At 43.2% G+C, this 14,851-nt stretch overlaps 1 protein-coding gene across 1 annotated transcript; it reads left to right on the top strand.

The window, feature by feature from the left end:
- The first annotated feature begins 9,980 nt into the window (after positions 1–9,980).
- On the top strand, positions 9,981–10,898 carry FNDC11 (fibronectin type III domain containing 11). Its single transcript, XM_069201613.1, has one exon. The coding sequence runs from the start codon at positions 9,981–9,983 to the stop codon at positions 10,896–10,898; it is 918 nt and encodes a 305-aa protein (XP_069057714.1).
- The last annotated feature ends 3,953 nt before the right edge of the window (positions 10,899–14,851 follow it).

The raw sequence follows: 14,851 nt of genomic DNA, 5'->3' as shown, positions 1-14,851 counted from the left end.
TGATTTGCACAGAATCACAGAATGTTAAGCTGACACTAAGACTCGATTGTACAATAGCTATGGAAACTATTACCGATTAAGCTTTACAATGAATGTAATTTGTAGACCTGGGTGGAGCTCACTGAGTTTCACTCTGCGGAGTTACAGAACATTTCAGTGAGATTCCGCGGAGTTCTGTAAGGTGGCGGAATTGGGCACATTGCACTGCTCGCACTGATTTCTAGCGCTGGAAGCTTCATCCACACTGTAAAATCAGTGCGAACTGCACCAAGCGACATGTCAGAAGGTGCTGCTTCTTTCTGCGTTTGAGTAGATTTTCTACCCGAGCAGCAGCTTTCTCAAACGGCCCAGGCCTGCTGTGACCACCCACGTTGAGAAATCTCGCCGAAAGGCGTTCCAGCACCTTAAAATTGCACAAGGGGACGCAAATTTTCTCTCGCCAACTTAATATTGGTGAGCTGTGACCGAGAAAAAACTCTGCCATGCAGCGGGTTTGCAGTGTTTTGCTGGAACAGTAGTGTGGAGTGGGCAAAACTCCCCAAACTCCTCCAGTGGAGCAGAAGTTTTTGCCCACCCTTAATAATGTAGTTCTGGACCTTACTTCATTCACTGCCTTCTGTTTGACCCTTCTCTGTTACTAATTTCTTCCTGTAACTCTACCATTCAAGTCATCATCAGAATGCAGGGCAATTTGCACCTAGTTTTCACATTGTGCAATATACAGGTCATTATGAGAACGTGAGAAACTAAGAAAATACAATACATCCTGGGGCATATCAATGAGAGGCTCATGCTGCCATTGTGCCACTTTGAGTGGGGCACTGGCGGCGCAAACCTTTCAATCATATCTATGAGGCCACTTTGTTTTGCTTTCTATGGCTTTGGAGTTATGGAGTAAGCCAAGGCAGCGCAAATTGCTGTGTTGCCTTACTCTGCATTAGGAAGGCGTTCCAGGGGTGTTGCTTTGGATGTTCAAATGCAACACCCATGGATTTTGACACATCCCCAGATTTACAAGGCCATGTAAACCTGAGGATGTGTCAAAACCTTATGGAGGCGCAGCAAGCAGAAATATCTTTATTTCTCCTCATTTTTTCCGTGGCCAAGTGTCCTCGGGACTGCCCCATCTCCTACCAACAACGCAAACAACCTCAGCATCATTCTCGACTAATCACTTTCCATGGCCCACCAAGTCACCGCTGTCTGTTCCTCGTGCTTCCACACCCTCCACCTACTCCGGAAGATCTTCAAGTGGATACCCATGGACACCAGAAGAACAGTCATCAAGGCACTTGTTAGCAGTAAACTCGACTACGACAACACACTCTATGCCAGAATTAACAAGGAACTCCAAACCAGACTCCAGAGAATACAGAACGCTGTGGCTAGACTGATTCTGGACATCCCCTGCCACAGCCACATCTCCCCCCACCTGGGAGACCTACACTGGCTCCCCGTCAAATCAAATCAAATCAGGGTTTGTAAAGCGCAACTACTCACTCGTAAGGGCCTCAAGGCACTAATGGGGTTTGCCCTCTCAGCTTCAGTTGAAGAGCCAGGTCCTAAGGTCCTTCCTGAATTGGGGTAGTGATGGTGACTGTCTGAGGTGCAAGGGCAGGGTGTTCTAGCTCTTTGCCGCAAGGTAGGCAAAGGATCTGCCACCAGCTGAGGTCTATCGTATGTGGGGCATGGTGGTAAGTGCTTGTTGGACAGAGAGGTCTGGAGGGGGAGTAGAAGGTGATGTGGTAGTTGAGGTAGGCAGCTCCTAGGTTGTGAAGGGCATTGTAAGCGTGGACAAAGAGCTTTAAGTGAATTCTTTTCTATAAAGGAAGCCAGTGGAGGTTTTTTAGATGATTGGAGATGTGTTTGCGGCGGGGGATGTCTAGGATGAGTATGGCGGAGGCATTTTGGATGTGCTGTAGTTTCTTCAGGTTTTTCAGGGTGGTACCAGCATAGAGGACGTTGCCATAGTCGAGTCTGCTGGTAACCAGGGCATGGGTTACGGTTTTGCAGGCAGTCCTTTGGGATCCATTTGTAGATCTTCCAGAGAGGTCAGAGTGTGTGAAAGCAGGAGAATGTGACTGATTTCACTTGGTGGGTCACAGTGAACAATGAGTCCAGGATGAAGCTGAGGTGGCGTGCGTGGATTGTTGGGGTGGGGAGTGCTGAGGTTCAAAGGCCACCAGGAGTCCTCCCAGGTTAATGTGGATGGTCCGAGGATGAGGATCTCAGTCTTGTAAGAGTTGAGCTTGAGGCAGCTGTCCTTAATGCAGGCAGCGACAGCTTCCATCCCATTGTGGAGGTTCTTCTTGGCAGTAGTGGGGTTTTCAGTCAGTGAAATGATCAGCTGGGTATCGTCGGCATAGGAGACGATGTTCAGTCCGTGGTCCCTGATGAAGGATGCGAGCAGGGCCCTGTAGACGTTGAAGAGTGTGGGGCTCAGGGAGGAGCCCTGTGAAACTCCGCAGCTGATCTCCGTGGGTTCTGATGGGTAAAGCGGAAGTCTAACTCTCTGTGTTCTGCCAGACCGGAAGGAGCGTATCCATTGTAGGGCCTTTCTGCAGATGTTGGCTGCGTGGAACCTGGAGCAGAGGGTGCAGTGTGAGACCTTGTCGAAGGTGGCCTATAAGTCCAGAAAGATGAGGGCTGCTGTATGGCCATGGTCGAGGAGCATGCAGATTTCATCTGTGGCGATAAGGAGGGCGGTCTCCGTGCTGTGATTGCTTCAGAAGCCTGATTGGGAGGTGTGGTTGTCCTCGATGTGCTTAAGGAGCTGAGTGTTGATGGACTTTTTGATGTCCTTGGCTAGGAAAGGCAGCTGAGAGATGGGTCAGTGATTCTTGAGGTCCAGGGGTCAGATGTGGGTTTTTTCAAGAGTCAGTGAATCTTGCCGTGCTTCCAGTCCTGTGGGAAGATGGCTGTCTCTATGGAACTGTTTAGGGTGTGTCGGAGCTCGGATGCGAGGAACATGTTGGCCTTGTTGAAGATGTGGTGAGGACAGGTATCCATGGCGGCTCCGGAGTGGATGCTGCTCATGATAGTGCGGGTCTCGTCTGCGGTGAGGGTGGTCAAGTGGTGCAGGGTCTACAGTGGTTCGATGGGATGGATCTGGGGGTTTGTTGGAGGGGATTGCTTTCAAGCTCCTGACACATGCATACAAGGCCCTTCACAACATCAGACCTGCCTACCTCAACCACTGCCTCTCCTTCTACACACCCTCCAGGTAACTTCACTCTGCTCAACTGGCCCTCGTCACCATTCCCACGACATGGAAGAACACGGCTGGAGGAAGATCCTTCATCTACTACGCCGCGCAGACCTGAAATACGATGCTGCTCCACCTCAGGCAGTTTCCCTTGTCGGCTCAGTTCAGGAAGGACCTCAAAACCTTTCTCTTTGACTGACCCGCATTACCCAGCTAGCGCCTTGAGACCCCCAGGTGATAAGTCACGCTTTACAAATGTTGATTGATTGCTTTCTATGTGTGCTGCATTGTGCAGCACACATACGAAGAAAAAAAACTCCCAGGACTGTTTTTGTGCAGGAAGGTGCCCCTTCCTGCACTAAAATAATCCTTCATGCAATGAAGGCACCCTTGCACCATGATGCAAGTATGCCTGCATTAGTGCTAGGCAGCCAAAACGGCACCAGCACAGTGGAAAAGGACAGGAATGCACCGTATTACATAGATATGATGCATTCCTGCCTTTTCTCATTGACGTTGCGTCAAAAAGTTGTGCATCTGCCCTCAGGTGACTACCCCACCCTAAAAACATGTAATTCTAATTGTAATTGTAAGTGGTATCAATAACCCATGACGAGGTGTTAAAGCACTTTGCTCCGAGTAGCACGCTACTTCGGAACCCAAGATGAGAGGATAATAGTAGATTAGGATTTTTTGTGCATTAGTTGTTTTAGGATGGTGCTCAGGTAATTAAGTAAACTTCTACATCGACTTTTCAACAATCCAGAAGCATGTTCTGCCACATTTCTGTGTTAGGTTGTGTGATCTGTTGTTTACATCAAGAATGTGTGGGTGTCAACAGCCATATCTCTAACAAGCAAGTATTAACCCTTGTATGACAAATAATGTAGGCCTGGGAGGAGGTACCGGAGTTCCTATGTGAAGTGCCGAAAAAACACTGCAGTGCTATGCGGAGTTTCCGCGAGCGGCGGAGTTTTGGTAAGTTGCGCTGTTCGTGCTGATTTTCAGCACCAGGAGTTTCTCCTGCGTCATGCACAGATATTACAAAAATCATGACAACTTTTATAACGTAATTAAAAATATCAATGAAGCATTAGCAGTCAAATTAATGAAGAAAAAACTGCATGGCAGGCCGCAAGTTATAGTTACCTTAGGGCACGAGTTATAGTTACTTACAATGACTCTAACTATAACTGCTGAATTTCTAAGGTTTTGTCTGAGTAAATTCAGAACCTAACTATAACCTCTCTGTAACCTTTGTTTTTTTAAGTGAATGAACAATACAGTCCCATACACTGGAGCTCTCTTGTCGCAGGTGCAAACACAAAGGGAGGCAGACCGTAGGTCTCCTTTTGTACATGTTATAACAAGAGAATCACACTGCACTCGATGAACTGACACAGTATATTAATTTATTTCACATGCAGGAAACTGACTGTGTTTCGACCTTACGGTCTTGTTCACAGTAGATTGGTCCTTCTTTCATATCCTTATTTATACCTTTAGGGCTCACTGATCTATTGCAAGGTACTCTAGGACATGAAGGGGCATATTTATAATCCCTAGCGCCACCTTGCCCCACATTAGCATGATTATTTTTGACGTTAATGTGGTCCAACGAGGCCAAAATCCCTGTGCCGTATTTGCAGAGTGGCACAGTGCATGCATTGTGTCACTATGTAACCTTTTACCGCTACATTATGCCTGCGCCAGGCATAATGAATGCAAAGGAGGCATTCCCCCGTTAGGGGGGCTGAAAAAATGGCGCTAGGAAATCTATGGGATTTCCTTGCACCATTTTCTACAGCACTTTTAAGGCCTGCTCAGAGCAGGCGTTCAAAGGGGGCTTCTATTATTGAGAATGGGTCCCTATATACTCTGCAGGAGTAGCACCAACAATTTGGTGCTACTCCTGCAGAGTACATCAATAGCGTCACATTAAATTACCCTATTGTGCCCTACCATGCGCCATGGTGTGCCGTATTTTAAATACGGTGCATGCATGGTGGCGGTAGGAGGGTGGTAGGGAGCGCTAAGGGGCGCAGGGAAAGTGGTGCTGCACTCAGTGCAGTGCAACTTTCCATAAACCTGTAGAACCCTGGGTACGAAACCCAGTTGACGCACAGTAATAATCTCAATAATCTCTACATGAATGACACGATGTACCTATTAAAAAATGTTTTTCAATTACATATTTTGATAACTAACCACATTGGTGAGCGGTGGGCATTTAGTATTTAATGTTCAGAAACAGGAATGGGTCTTTTCTCTTTTTTAATTCTATAAAGTACATCCCAAAATATCTCATTATAGGTCAGTGATATATATATATATATATATATATATACATATATATATATATATATATATATATATATTTTATATATATGTGTGTGTGTGACATGTTTACACAATCTCTGTTTGACACACTAATCTAGACTAGAATAATATTGGTGTAATCTGCCTGCTGAACTGGTAGTCTATATAACCCGAGCATCATCATGCTCTGCTGTACAGCTAAGATAGCAAGAATTATGTAATCTTTTAGTTTTCCATCATACTCTTTCGATGACCTTCTCATTCATAACATGTTAGCAAGAATCTACTTGGAAGGGGCAGGATGGAAAAAAATTAAAAAAGGATTGGCAAAGCCAATAGGTTTCACCTATGCATGATGTTTTGACTTTGTCAATTTCCTTACACGGTATATAGAATCACGAGCTGCTGTGCAACATGGCTTAAAGTAAAAAAAGCAAAAACAAAAAGCGCTATGAGGCAGTCAATTCTGGCCATATCAATATTTTTTGTTTTACTTTAAGACATGTTGCACAGCTCTTTGCACTGCTGTGCAAGATGTAAAACAAACCTGACAATGCCATTAGATCTTGTATAGGGAAAATCTATTGCCATTTGCAATGCTTGTTTATCCTGTGCACAGGGAGAGTTAGTGATTTGCCTGGCATCAGAGGAGAATAGCTGACTTTGAAAGCACGCAGCCAGTGGAAGGACCCTGGTAGCTGGAAGCTGCAGTTGGTTCAAGCTTTTGAAATGTCATCAGTGCTGTAATCAACAATGTCATCAACTATGTCATTTGAGATATCATCAGTGATGTTGTAAATGATGTCATTGTACATGTCATGGGTGATGTCATGTGTGAAGTCATAAGCAGTGTATGGCAGGGGAGCAAGTTATAGTTAGTGCTGATAACTATAACTGGTGAATTTCTGTGTTTTTTTTACTTCAAAATGTTAACATTGTCACTGAGAAATCACCTATTACGTTACGTTAACCTTTGTTGTTTCAGTGAAAAAAGAAAAATATATATGTATGTGTGTGTATTTGTATGTGTGTGACTATATGCGTATTTCTGAGACATCCACGGCAGCTTCCCTTCTTGGAGAAAGCTGTTGCCTCATCCCGTAGTGCGGGGGACCCGAGCTCCAGACAGCCCCCTCAAGTTTTGTTACACCACTGCCTCATGCACCTCCTCAGCTCACATCTTACCTAGAAGCCATTTTTTCTTTGTATGCTTAGTTCTTCAGGCATCATCTCAAACTACTGTCAAACTTTGACTCAAGTGCTGGAGTCAAATAGAGGAGCTTTAATGTAGTATTAAAAAGGCAGAGCTCAGTAAAAGGGGCGAGGTCTACAACAAGTAAACAAGAAGCCCCTATAAGAGCCATTGTCTATGCATTAAATGCATGACCTTATATATTTGAATTACAATTGTACATTCGGATTTCTGAACACCTACTTTTGAACTGCATAGGGCCCTCCTGCCCTCAGTAATTGTTTTTGTTGTACTTTGTGCTCAAAATGCTACAATAGAATTTGGGGCTATACCTCTAGCTAGAAATTTTCTAGCAACTTCTGATTTTCTTTGCCTATCTTAATTTTATGTGTAATATATTCTCATTATGTGTAACAATTGGGATAAAGGAACCCCTGTCATAAATTACGAGGACATTGCAAATCACAGAGGACTTCCATGCATGTAGAGGAACGAAGACAAAGGCTGAGTTCCTTCATAAGATTTGAAACTCTGAAGTGACGTGCAATATCCTTATCATATGTACCTTATCCCATAAAATATATGGTCACCCTGTCACCTTTCCCACAAACCACATAAATGCTTGGTGTGTACTCTTTCATATGAAAGAAAAAGCATGTTTGCAAATGTGAAGAATAAAAATAGAATCTCTAGTGCAATATCACACACATCAAAAAAGCTGTTAGATATTCTTTGCAAAAAGATATTAGAAGTCGCCATTTTAAAAAGAAATCCCACAGTAGCTCAGGTTAGAAATATGCAAAAAATATTCTAAATTTTCTATAATCACCTAAGGAGTACAAAAAATATATACATGTTACCTTAATTATTGATTTTTTGCTTGTCACTGTAAGCTAGAAAAAACAGAGCAGAAGAAAGAAAAGCAACTTTTCATTTTTTCTTTAAGCCACTGTATTAATTATTCTCCTTGACCTGACCTGCTTTCCCCACAGCTGCTGGCTCTGGAAGCAGGGGTTGTAATGTCAGAACTCAACTGTAATAAGCTATTACAATTGAATTCTGATGTATTTTCTATATATTAAGCGACAAGGTGTGTCACAGGTCGCTTAAAAAAGAAAACAGAAAAATGCACATTTCATTTATTGTGAAGAAATTAGGGTTTTTATATGAGGTTGCAGAATCCCATGTATTACAAGTAAATTACCAATAGGGTGCTAAACATATTGATTGGAATTGCTGTGCTAACTCTGTTCTGAGGGTCTACACTATATCTACATAACATCCTTGAGTAACCCCTGAACCAGTTGCCCCCGACTTTGACAGAATGAAGTGCTATAAGGGAGAAGTTGGTCATTTACTCTGGTTTCAATAGCACCATGGCCCCAGAACACCAGGTCGTGGCTCCCATTGTCACATGTGGAGTCCAGCAGCCACCTGACTGGCCCTTATGAAAAGTTCTAAACATTTAATCTACATGTGTTTGTGTTCATATGGCTTCAGAAATTATGAATGCACTATTTTACAGTAATTACTAGAAGTATGAAGAAAACTATTAACAGATTATGTCACCTCAGCAAATTATCTTGAACATCTTGGTATTTCCCCTACACCAGACATTCTAGAAATATTCAGACAAAATATCTAGAAATAATTTAAATAAACAATATAACAGGTTATGTAAATTAGCTATTTTATGTCAGTACCGTGGAGGTTTTAGAAAATGTGCATATGAATAGCTAATGAATTATGTACACTACTTTTCTGCATCAATAATTATTTTAGGGGGTAGGTCCCAAAACAAAGAACATATTGGTTTATTTATGGTATTCACCATCCCCAAGGAGGGGCTCCAGATTTCTAACTTTACTAAAAGAAATAGATACTCAAGGCATACTGTCCAGATTTCTAGAGAATACAGTAGCTTCCATTATCTCTACGTTTAGTAGAGAAAAGAAGGACAGGGGTGACAGGCACTACACAAGGGAAAAAAAGACCGGAAGTAGGTGTGACCACCTACTCAGGCTCCTGTGCTTGCTTATTATACCCTTAATATTCTAAAAGAGCTCCTTTAGTATTGTACAATAGGAGGGGGTGCCACACATATGGCGGATGGTGTGCCAACCCAAGATTAACATGGAGTAAAGGATAGAGCGGAGTCTAACACCTCCTTCAACTACGCCACCCTCGGGTTACATGCAAGGAAGTAAAGGAAAAGTATGAGAGCATTATGCCGAATAATGGTGCATAGCATAAGAATGTAGATAGGCAGGGATTATACGAAACCTGACAAAGGCGAAAGACCCTAATGAGAGCATTATGCCGAATAATGGTGCATAGCATAAGAATGTAGATAGGCAGGGATTATACGAGACCTGACAAAGGCGAAAGACCCTTATGGTTTTTTAATACAGACGAAACATGTTGGTGCGATTTTTCCAGATAGACGAGTCATTGTAACCCGATATGCAGCATTTTTAATTATATCTTGGTACCCTACAGTAAAGGAGATTCCCTTGGGTATACCTTAAGGTATATTTACAACATATCTGGATCCATGCTATAATCCAGTCTCTATTTATGTAAGAACTCCCACAATTGGTCAAGTCCACCAGGTGGTATTTACTCACCAAGGTATGGAAAATTGACTATGATGAAGCACACCATGATAAGTAGTAGGTGAAGCAGTTTTTCCAAAATCTGTAGGATTCCTATAGGTTTCAAGAGAACCCCTCAGTCAAGACCTCAGCATCTTTTGTGTGATTATTTTGATTTAAGGAGAGTATGCCTAGTTCTTTCTCTCTATGTGGGTATTCATGTTTTTTGACAGCTTAGGTTAATGAAATTTTGTAGTTTGTGCCTCATGCAGTAATAACCCAACAAAAATTATTTTGCTGGATCTAATGGTTCCTCAGTAGCTGCATAACTGGCCTAAGGTGCTAGGCCTGTCTTACATTTGCTGCAAATATCTTTAGGTTTATTGCATCACTGGCCTTGTGCCACAAAATGAATCTCTCCCCTTGTTTCTTCCCAATTTCTACACCATCTATCAAAGAGAGTGGATTTAAATAATCCACCTCCAGCCCACACATTATAATTGTGAACACGTGACCCAATGCCTGATGCAAGACTGAGAATAGATGTCTGAGCTTCTGAACATGCCAGATTTATAATATCACTACTGTAGCCAGTTCTGTCACACCCTCTAACTGCCCCATTTCTGCTTTCCTTTCAGAGTAATGAAACAAGGAAGGTGTTCTGAAGACAATGAACGCCAAACAAATGTGTAAGCTGAGCAGCCAGAACAGTGTCTCATACGGAACTGAAGAGCAGGAAGACGAGACTTGGAAGATGTACCAGGAGAGGAAGAATATCATCCTGGAATTCCTCAACTCTGAGCTCAGTATCACCTTGCTCAAAAGGCACCAGACCCGGGTGGAGCTCCTGAAGAAATGCTCCTACTACATCGAGATCCTGCCAAAGCACCTGGCGCTTGGTGACCAGAACCACCTCATGCTACCCACCACCATGTTCCAACTCATCGACCCCTGGAAGTTTCAGAGAATGAAGAAAGTGGGCACCGCTCAAACTAAGATTCAACTGTTGCTCCTTGGTGACCTCCTAGAGCAGATGAAGCAGGGCCGAGTGGCACTAGTAGAGCAACTCAAGTCCTACACTGCAGCTACCTTCCTGTCAGACTGGGATACAGTCAGCCGGAGAATCTCTGAACTTTCTGGTCTTATGGATAACTTCCTCACCACACTGGTTCCCGGCAGACTATACATCAAGCATAGACTGGTGTCTGATATTGGGACGACCAAGATCCCACACATCAGACTGGTCTTGAGGACCAAGATGCCGGTAGCCTTTGACCGGAAAGAGTCTGTGGCCCATGAAGACTGGGTTTCCCTTCGGTGGTTCAGCATGGGTCAGCATTCACAGCCTGACCAATATGAGCTCCGCTTCAAGCTGCTGGATCCTCGGACTCCACAGGAGAGGAGCCAAAGTGGTGGAATTCCAGTCACCTCCAACACCTTTGAGATCAGGAACCTTCTGCCCAACCGGCCATATGAGTTCTCCATCAAAAGGGCAGAGACATACACACTGGTGTACGAAGCCTGGCACGACACTATGACCCTGAGAACCAAGCCGAGCAACAGTGAGCATGTGCAGTCCATGGACTAGCACAGAGAGGGTAGCAGCGCGGCTTGATTAACAGAAAAGCATGCAAACACTTCTAATTCATCAATACGTTAAATCGTTAAATACTTAATAAAAAAATAACACAAGGTAGAAAGTGAAACTAGGGTGAATTTGAAAATCTATTTTATAAAAAAAAGTGTTTTTGAAATAGCCTATTGCCCACCATCCGTAAGGCCACAGGAAACAGTGGGTGTTCATGGGTGTAATGAAAGGGGTGACAGGCCTATAAGGGGTAACACAAGTTTACTATCTAGGAATTGTTCTAAGATGCTAGAGGGAATTTAGTACAATCAGGAGGAAAGGTGCAATTGAATTTAGATAACTATAATGGATCCAGGTTGCTTGAAAGACAGGCAAAGGTCATGTAGAAGACTAGTGATAAAGAATTGGGACATTGAGGTAGAGATCATTCAAGAGACAGGCAATGGATTATTTAATGTATAGGAAAGGTGAGCAGATGTCAGTCAGGGAATGAGAAAGGAGCTTTTAGTCAGTGGACATATGACTGAGGTTGTATTTTTTGCCAATCCCCTCTTTTTTTTATTTTTGTAGCTTGGTTTGTACTTTGTCAAAGGGAGTACAAGTGGCAGAGGCAGATTTAGCAGACTCGGTAGTTGCACATGCACCTTTCAACCATTCACCTTAAAATTTGATTGGGACAACCACGCCTTCAGTCCACCTCACTCAATCAGTATTAACCAATCTGGCACATTATGGATATCATATGTAAGTGTGTGATGTTACCGTCTACAACACCTGACACAAAAATGGAGCCTCTTTTCTTCAGTTTGCTACAAAATACATGAAAAACAGTACATCCATTTGTGTGGATGCTTAATACCTGCTGACCTTTAATGATGACTCTATACTGCAACTGGCTTTGTGGGCATGTAGGGCGAGGTCCTGGATATTGGGCAAAAGATAAACCTTTCTATTAGACACTTCCATGATTATACAGAGGACAACACAAGCATGCAAACAGCTTATGTCCACATGTGCATCTAGGTATAGCTAGAAAATCTATTGTTAAGATGCCTTTGTAGCCTGTCTGGCTAGAGAGTTAATTTGTTAACAACAGCGGTCCCCTTAGGCTTGCTTTAGTTTTCAGTTCAAGAACAGCAAATGAAAAAGCTCCTGAATGATTTAAGTATTTAACTACAGTCTTCTTGAAAGACGTCTTTAAAATCCCGCCGAAAAAACATTGATCTTTTGTTGGAGTAAATAAGGTGGACAGATGGAGCTGTTAAGTATTAAGCGCATAGAGCAATGTTTTCTGTACTAAAAAATTAATGTCTTACCTCTCTATCATTTATGTTGTTCGTGCTCTCTCTATAAATGTTTTACATCCAAGGTATAAAGGATAGATAAGATTTAGATTAATGTTAGGTGTGGCAAAAGGTAAAAATGCTAGCCAAAAATAAAGAGTTTTTCCCATTAGTTATTGTGGATTTTCATTTGACACTTGGAATTGTCTCATGTGGTTCAAACAATATGCTCTCCAGCAAAATATGTTGGTGAATTTGGAGAGGGAATCACATGGCAACCATGATTTTACAGGCTTGCGGAATTGTAAGCTGTTAGCAAAAAGATGAAAATAACATTTTTGTAAAATTAAGCTTTGCTCTAGCAATATAAACATTTTTTGGATGGAACATAAGCCTTTCTTTGGACCTACTGTTCTGGGTTAAACTGTTTACAGTGAATTTGGTTGACTCCAAGTGTAGAAATTGAAGGATGGAGTTTGGTTACTTTATTGCCTGAGATGGGCCTGTGTTTAAAGTTCAGAGCAGGAAAGGTTACATGGATTTAATTTTGTCTAGCCAGGAAGTTTGATATCTATTAGGTGAAACTGCTAAGATAATGTGACTATCAGATACTCAAATACAGTTGACACTGAAGGCAATTTCATGAAGTGAACTTGCAGTCATGGGACATTGAAGATCTCAATAAAAACTCCAATGTGATATATGGCTCAAGCATCTCACACATCATGGAAAAACAACTTCATTCAAGGAGGAAAGTGCTCTTTATAAATTAAAATAAAAGTTGTCAAATATGTTTTCAGATATTTTAGGACCTAGGATATTTCTTACACGGTTTGGAAGTTATGGACAAGTATTAAGGCCCATATTTATACTTTTTGACGCTAAACTGCGCTAACGCAGTTTAGCGTCAAAAAAGTTTGCGCCGTCTAACGCCATTCTGAAGCGCCATGCGGGCGCCGTATTTATGGAATGGCGTTAGACGGCGCAATCAGACCGGCGCTGCCTGGTGTGCGTGGAAAAAAACCACGTAGACCAGGCAGCTCCGGCGTTGGGAAAAAATGACGTTAGGGCGTCTTAAAATGGCGCAAGTCCGGTTGACGCTAAAAAATCGTCTTAACCCGACTTGCGCCATTTTTTTTCGACGCCCATCCCCCATCAACATGACTCCTATCATTGTAAAGATAGGAGTCATGCCCCCTTGCCCAATGGCCATGCCCAGGGGACTTATGTCCCCTGGGCATGGTCATTGGGCATAGTGGCATGTAGGGGGGCACAAATCAGGCCCCCCTATGCCACAAAAATTAAAAAAAAAAATACTTACCAGAACTTACCTTAATGTCCATGGGATGGGTCCCTCCGTCCTTGGGTGTCCTCCTGGGGTGGGCAAGGGTGGCAGGGGGGATCCCTGGGGGCAGGGGAGGGCACTCTGGGCTCATTTTGAGCCCACTTGTCCCTTAACGCCATCCCTGACCCAGGCGTTAAAAAGCGGCGCAAATGCGCCGTTTTTGGCCACGCCCACTCCCGGGCGTCTCTTTTGCCCGGGAGTATAAATACCACGTAAAGGCCTGGGAGTCATTTTTTAAGACGGGAACGCCTCCCTTGCATATCATTAACGCAAGGAAGGGGTTCACGCTAAAAAATGACGCACACTCCGGGCACTTTGGCGCCCGAAGCGTCTAACGCCATAGTATAAATATGGCATTAGTTGGCGTTAGTTTAGCGTCGAATTTGCGTCGAAAAAAACGACGCAAATTCGGCGCAACCAGAGTATAAATACGGCCCTAAATGTATAGGCTTGCGTGATGTTGCTAAGTGCGATTATTTAAATCTTCTCTTATGAAATCCAGGTCCTACATTTTTGTTCTTCCTGAGAGGCAGTGTGGGACCATGCAAAAATGCAATCCTGGGGCAAATGGCCCGGATGCCTCACCTTGGGATGGCCCAGCACTTTTACCAGCCAAATGATGGTAACACATATCTGGGTTAACAATCTGGTGCCTCGCTACAGTTTGCACCAGTGAGCAATTTCAGTGGGTTCGCTGGGGCAGACCAGAACTTGGAGTTAAATCAGCAAAAAAAGAAATGGTAGTAGTTCAAAACTACTGCTCTGTATTTCTCCTTAGGAGGCACCCCAACCTCAGAGGGGGGCTTGCTGGCCCATATTATGGTGGGTGTAGTCATCCATCACCCACCATCCTGGGTCTTTCTGAGTTCACCTTTAGATGTCTGTGTGTAAGGTGTGCATGCAAAGAACATGAGAGCGTGACAGGAGACACACTCTCAGGGGCTTGTAGATTTACCAACGGATAGCCTTTGGAGGGGGATCAAGGATCTACTCACAAAAGATCGTTTTGACTCACCTGGGGCAGGTGAATTGTGGCAGGGCATCTCCAATGGCCATTGTTATACACAAATACAGGTCAAATGAGGGATCACTCATTTAGTTTTACCGAAATGGAACATAGAAAAGCATGGGAGAGCTAAAATCTGATCTGGTGCAAATGAATGCTGTACAAATAAGACACCTTCACCATATGGCTCCAAGGCTATTGAAATGAAGAAGGTGCTTTAACAAATAGCTTGATTTGCTAGTGCTTGATATTTATTAAGTTTACTTTACTTCTTATTTGAGAATTTCACTTTTATCATGCAGACTACAGTTTGAATTGT

This window comes from Pleurodeles waltl, chromosome 7, assembly GCF_031143425.1.
Source record: "Pleurodeles waltl isolate 20211129_DDA chromosome 7, aPleWal1.hap1.20221129, whole genome shotgun sequence".
NCBI lineage: Eukaryota > Metazoa > Chordata > Amphibia > Caudata > Salamandridae > Pleurodeles > Pleurodeles waltl.
This window is presented reverse-complemented; position numbering and strand designations above follow the sequence as displayed.

Coding starts and splice junctions, on each gene's coding strand:
- FNDC11 (XM_069201613.1), top strand. CDS start 9,981: ATGAACGCCAAACAAATGTGTAAGCTGAGCAGCCAGAACAGTGTCTCA.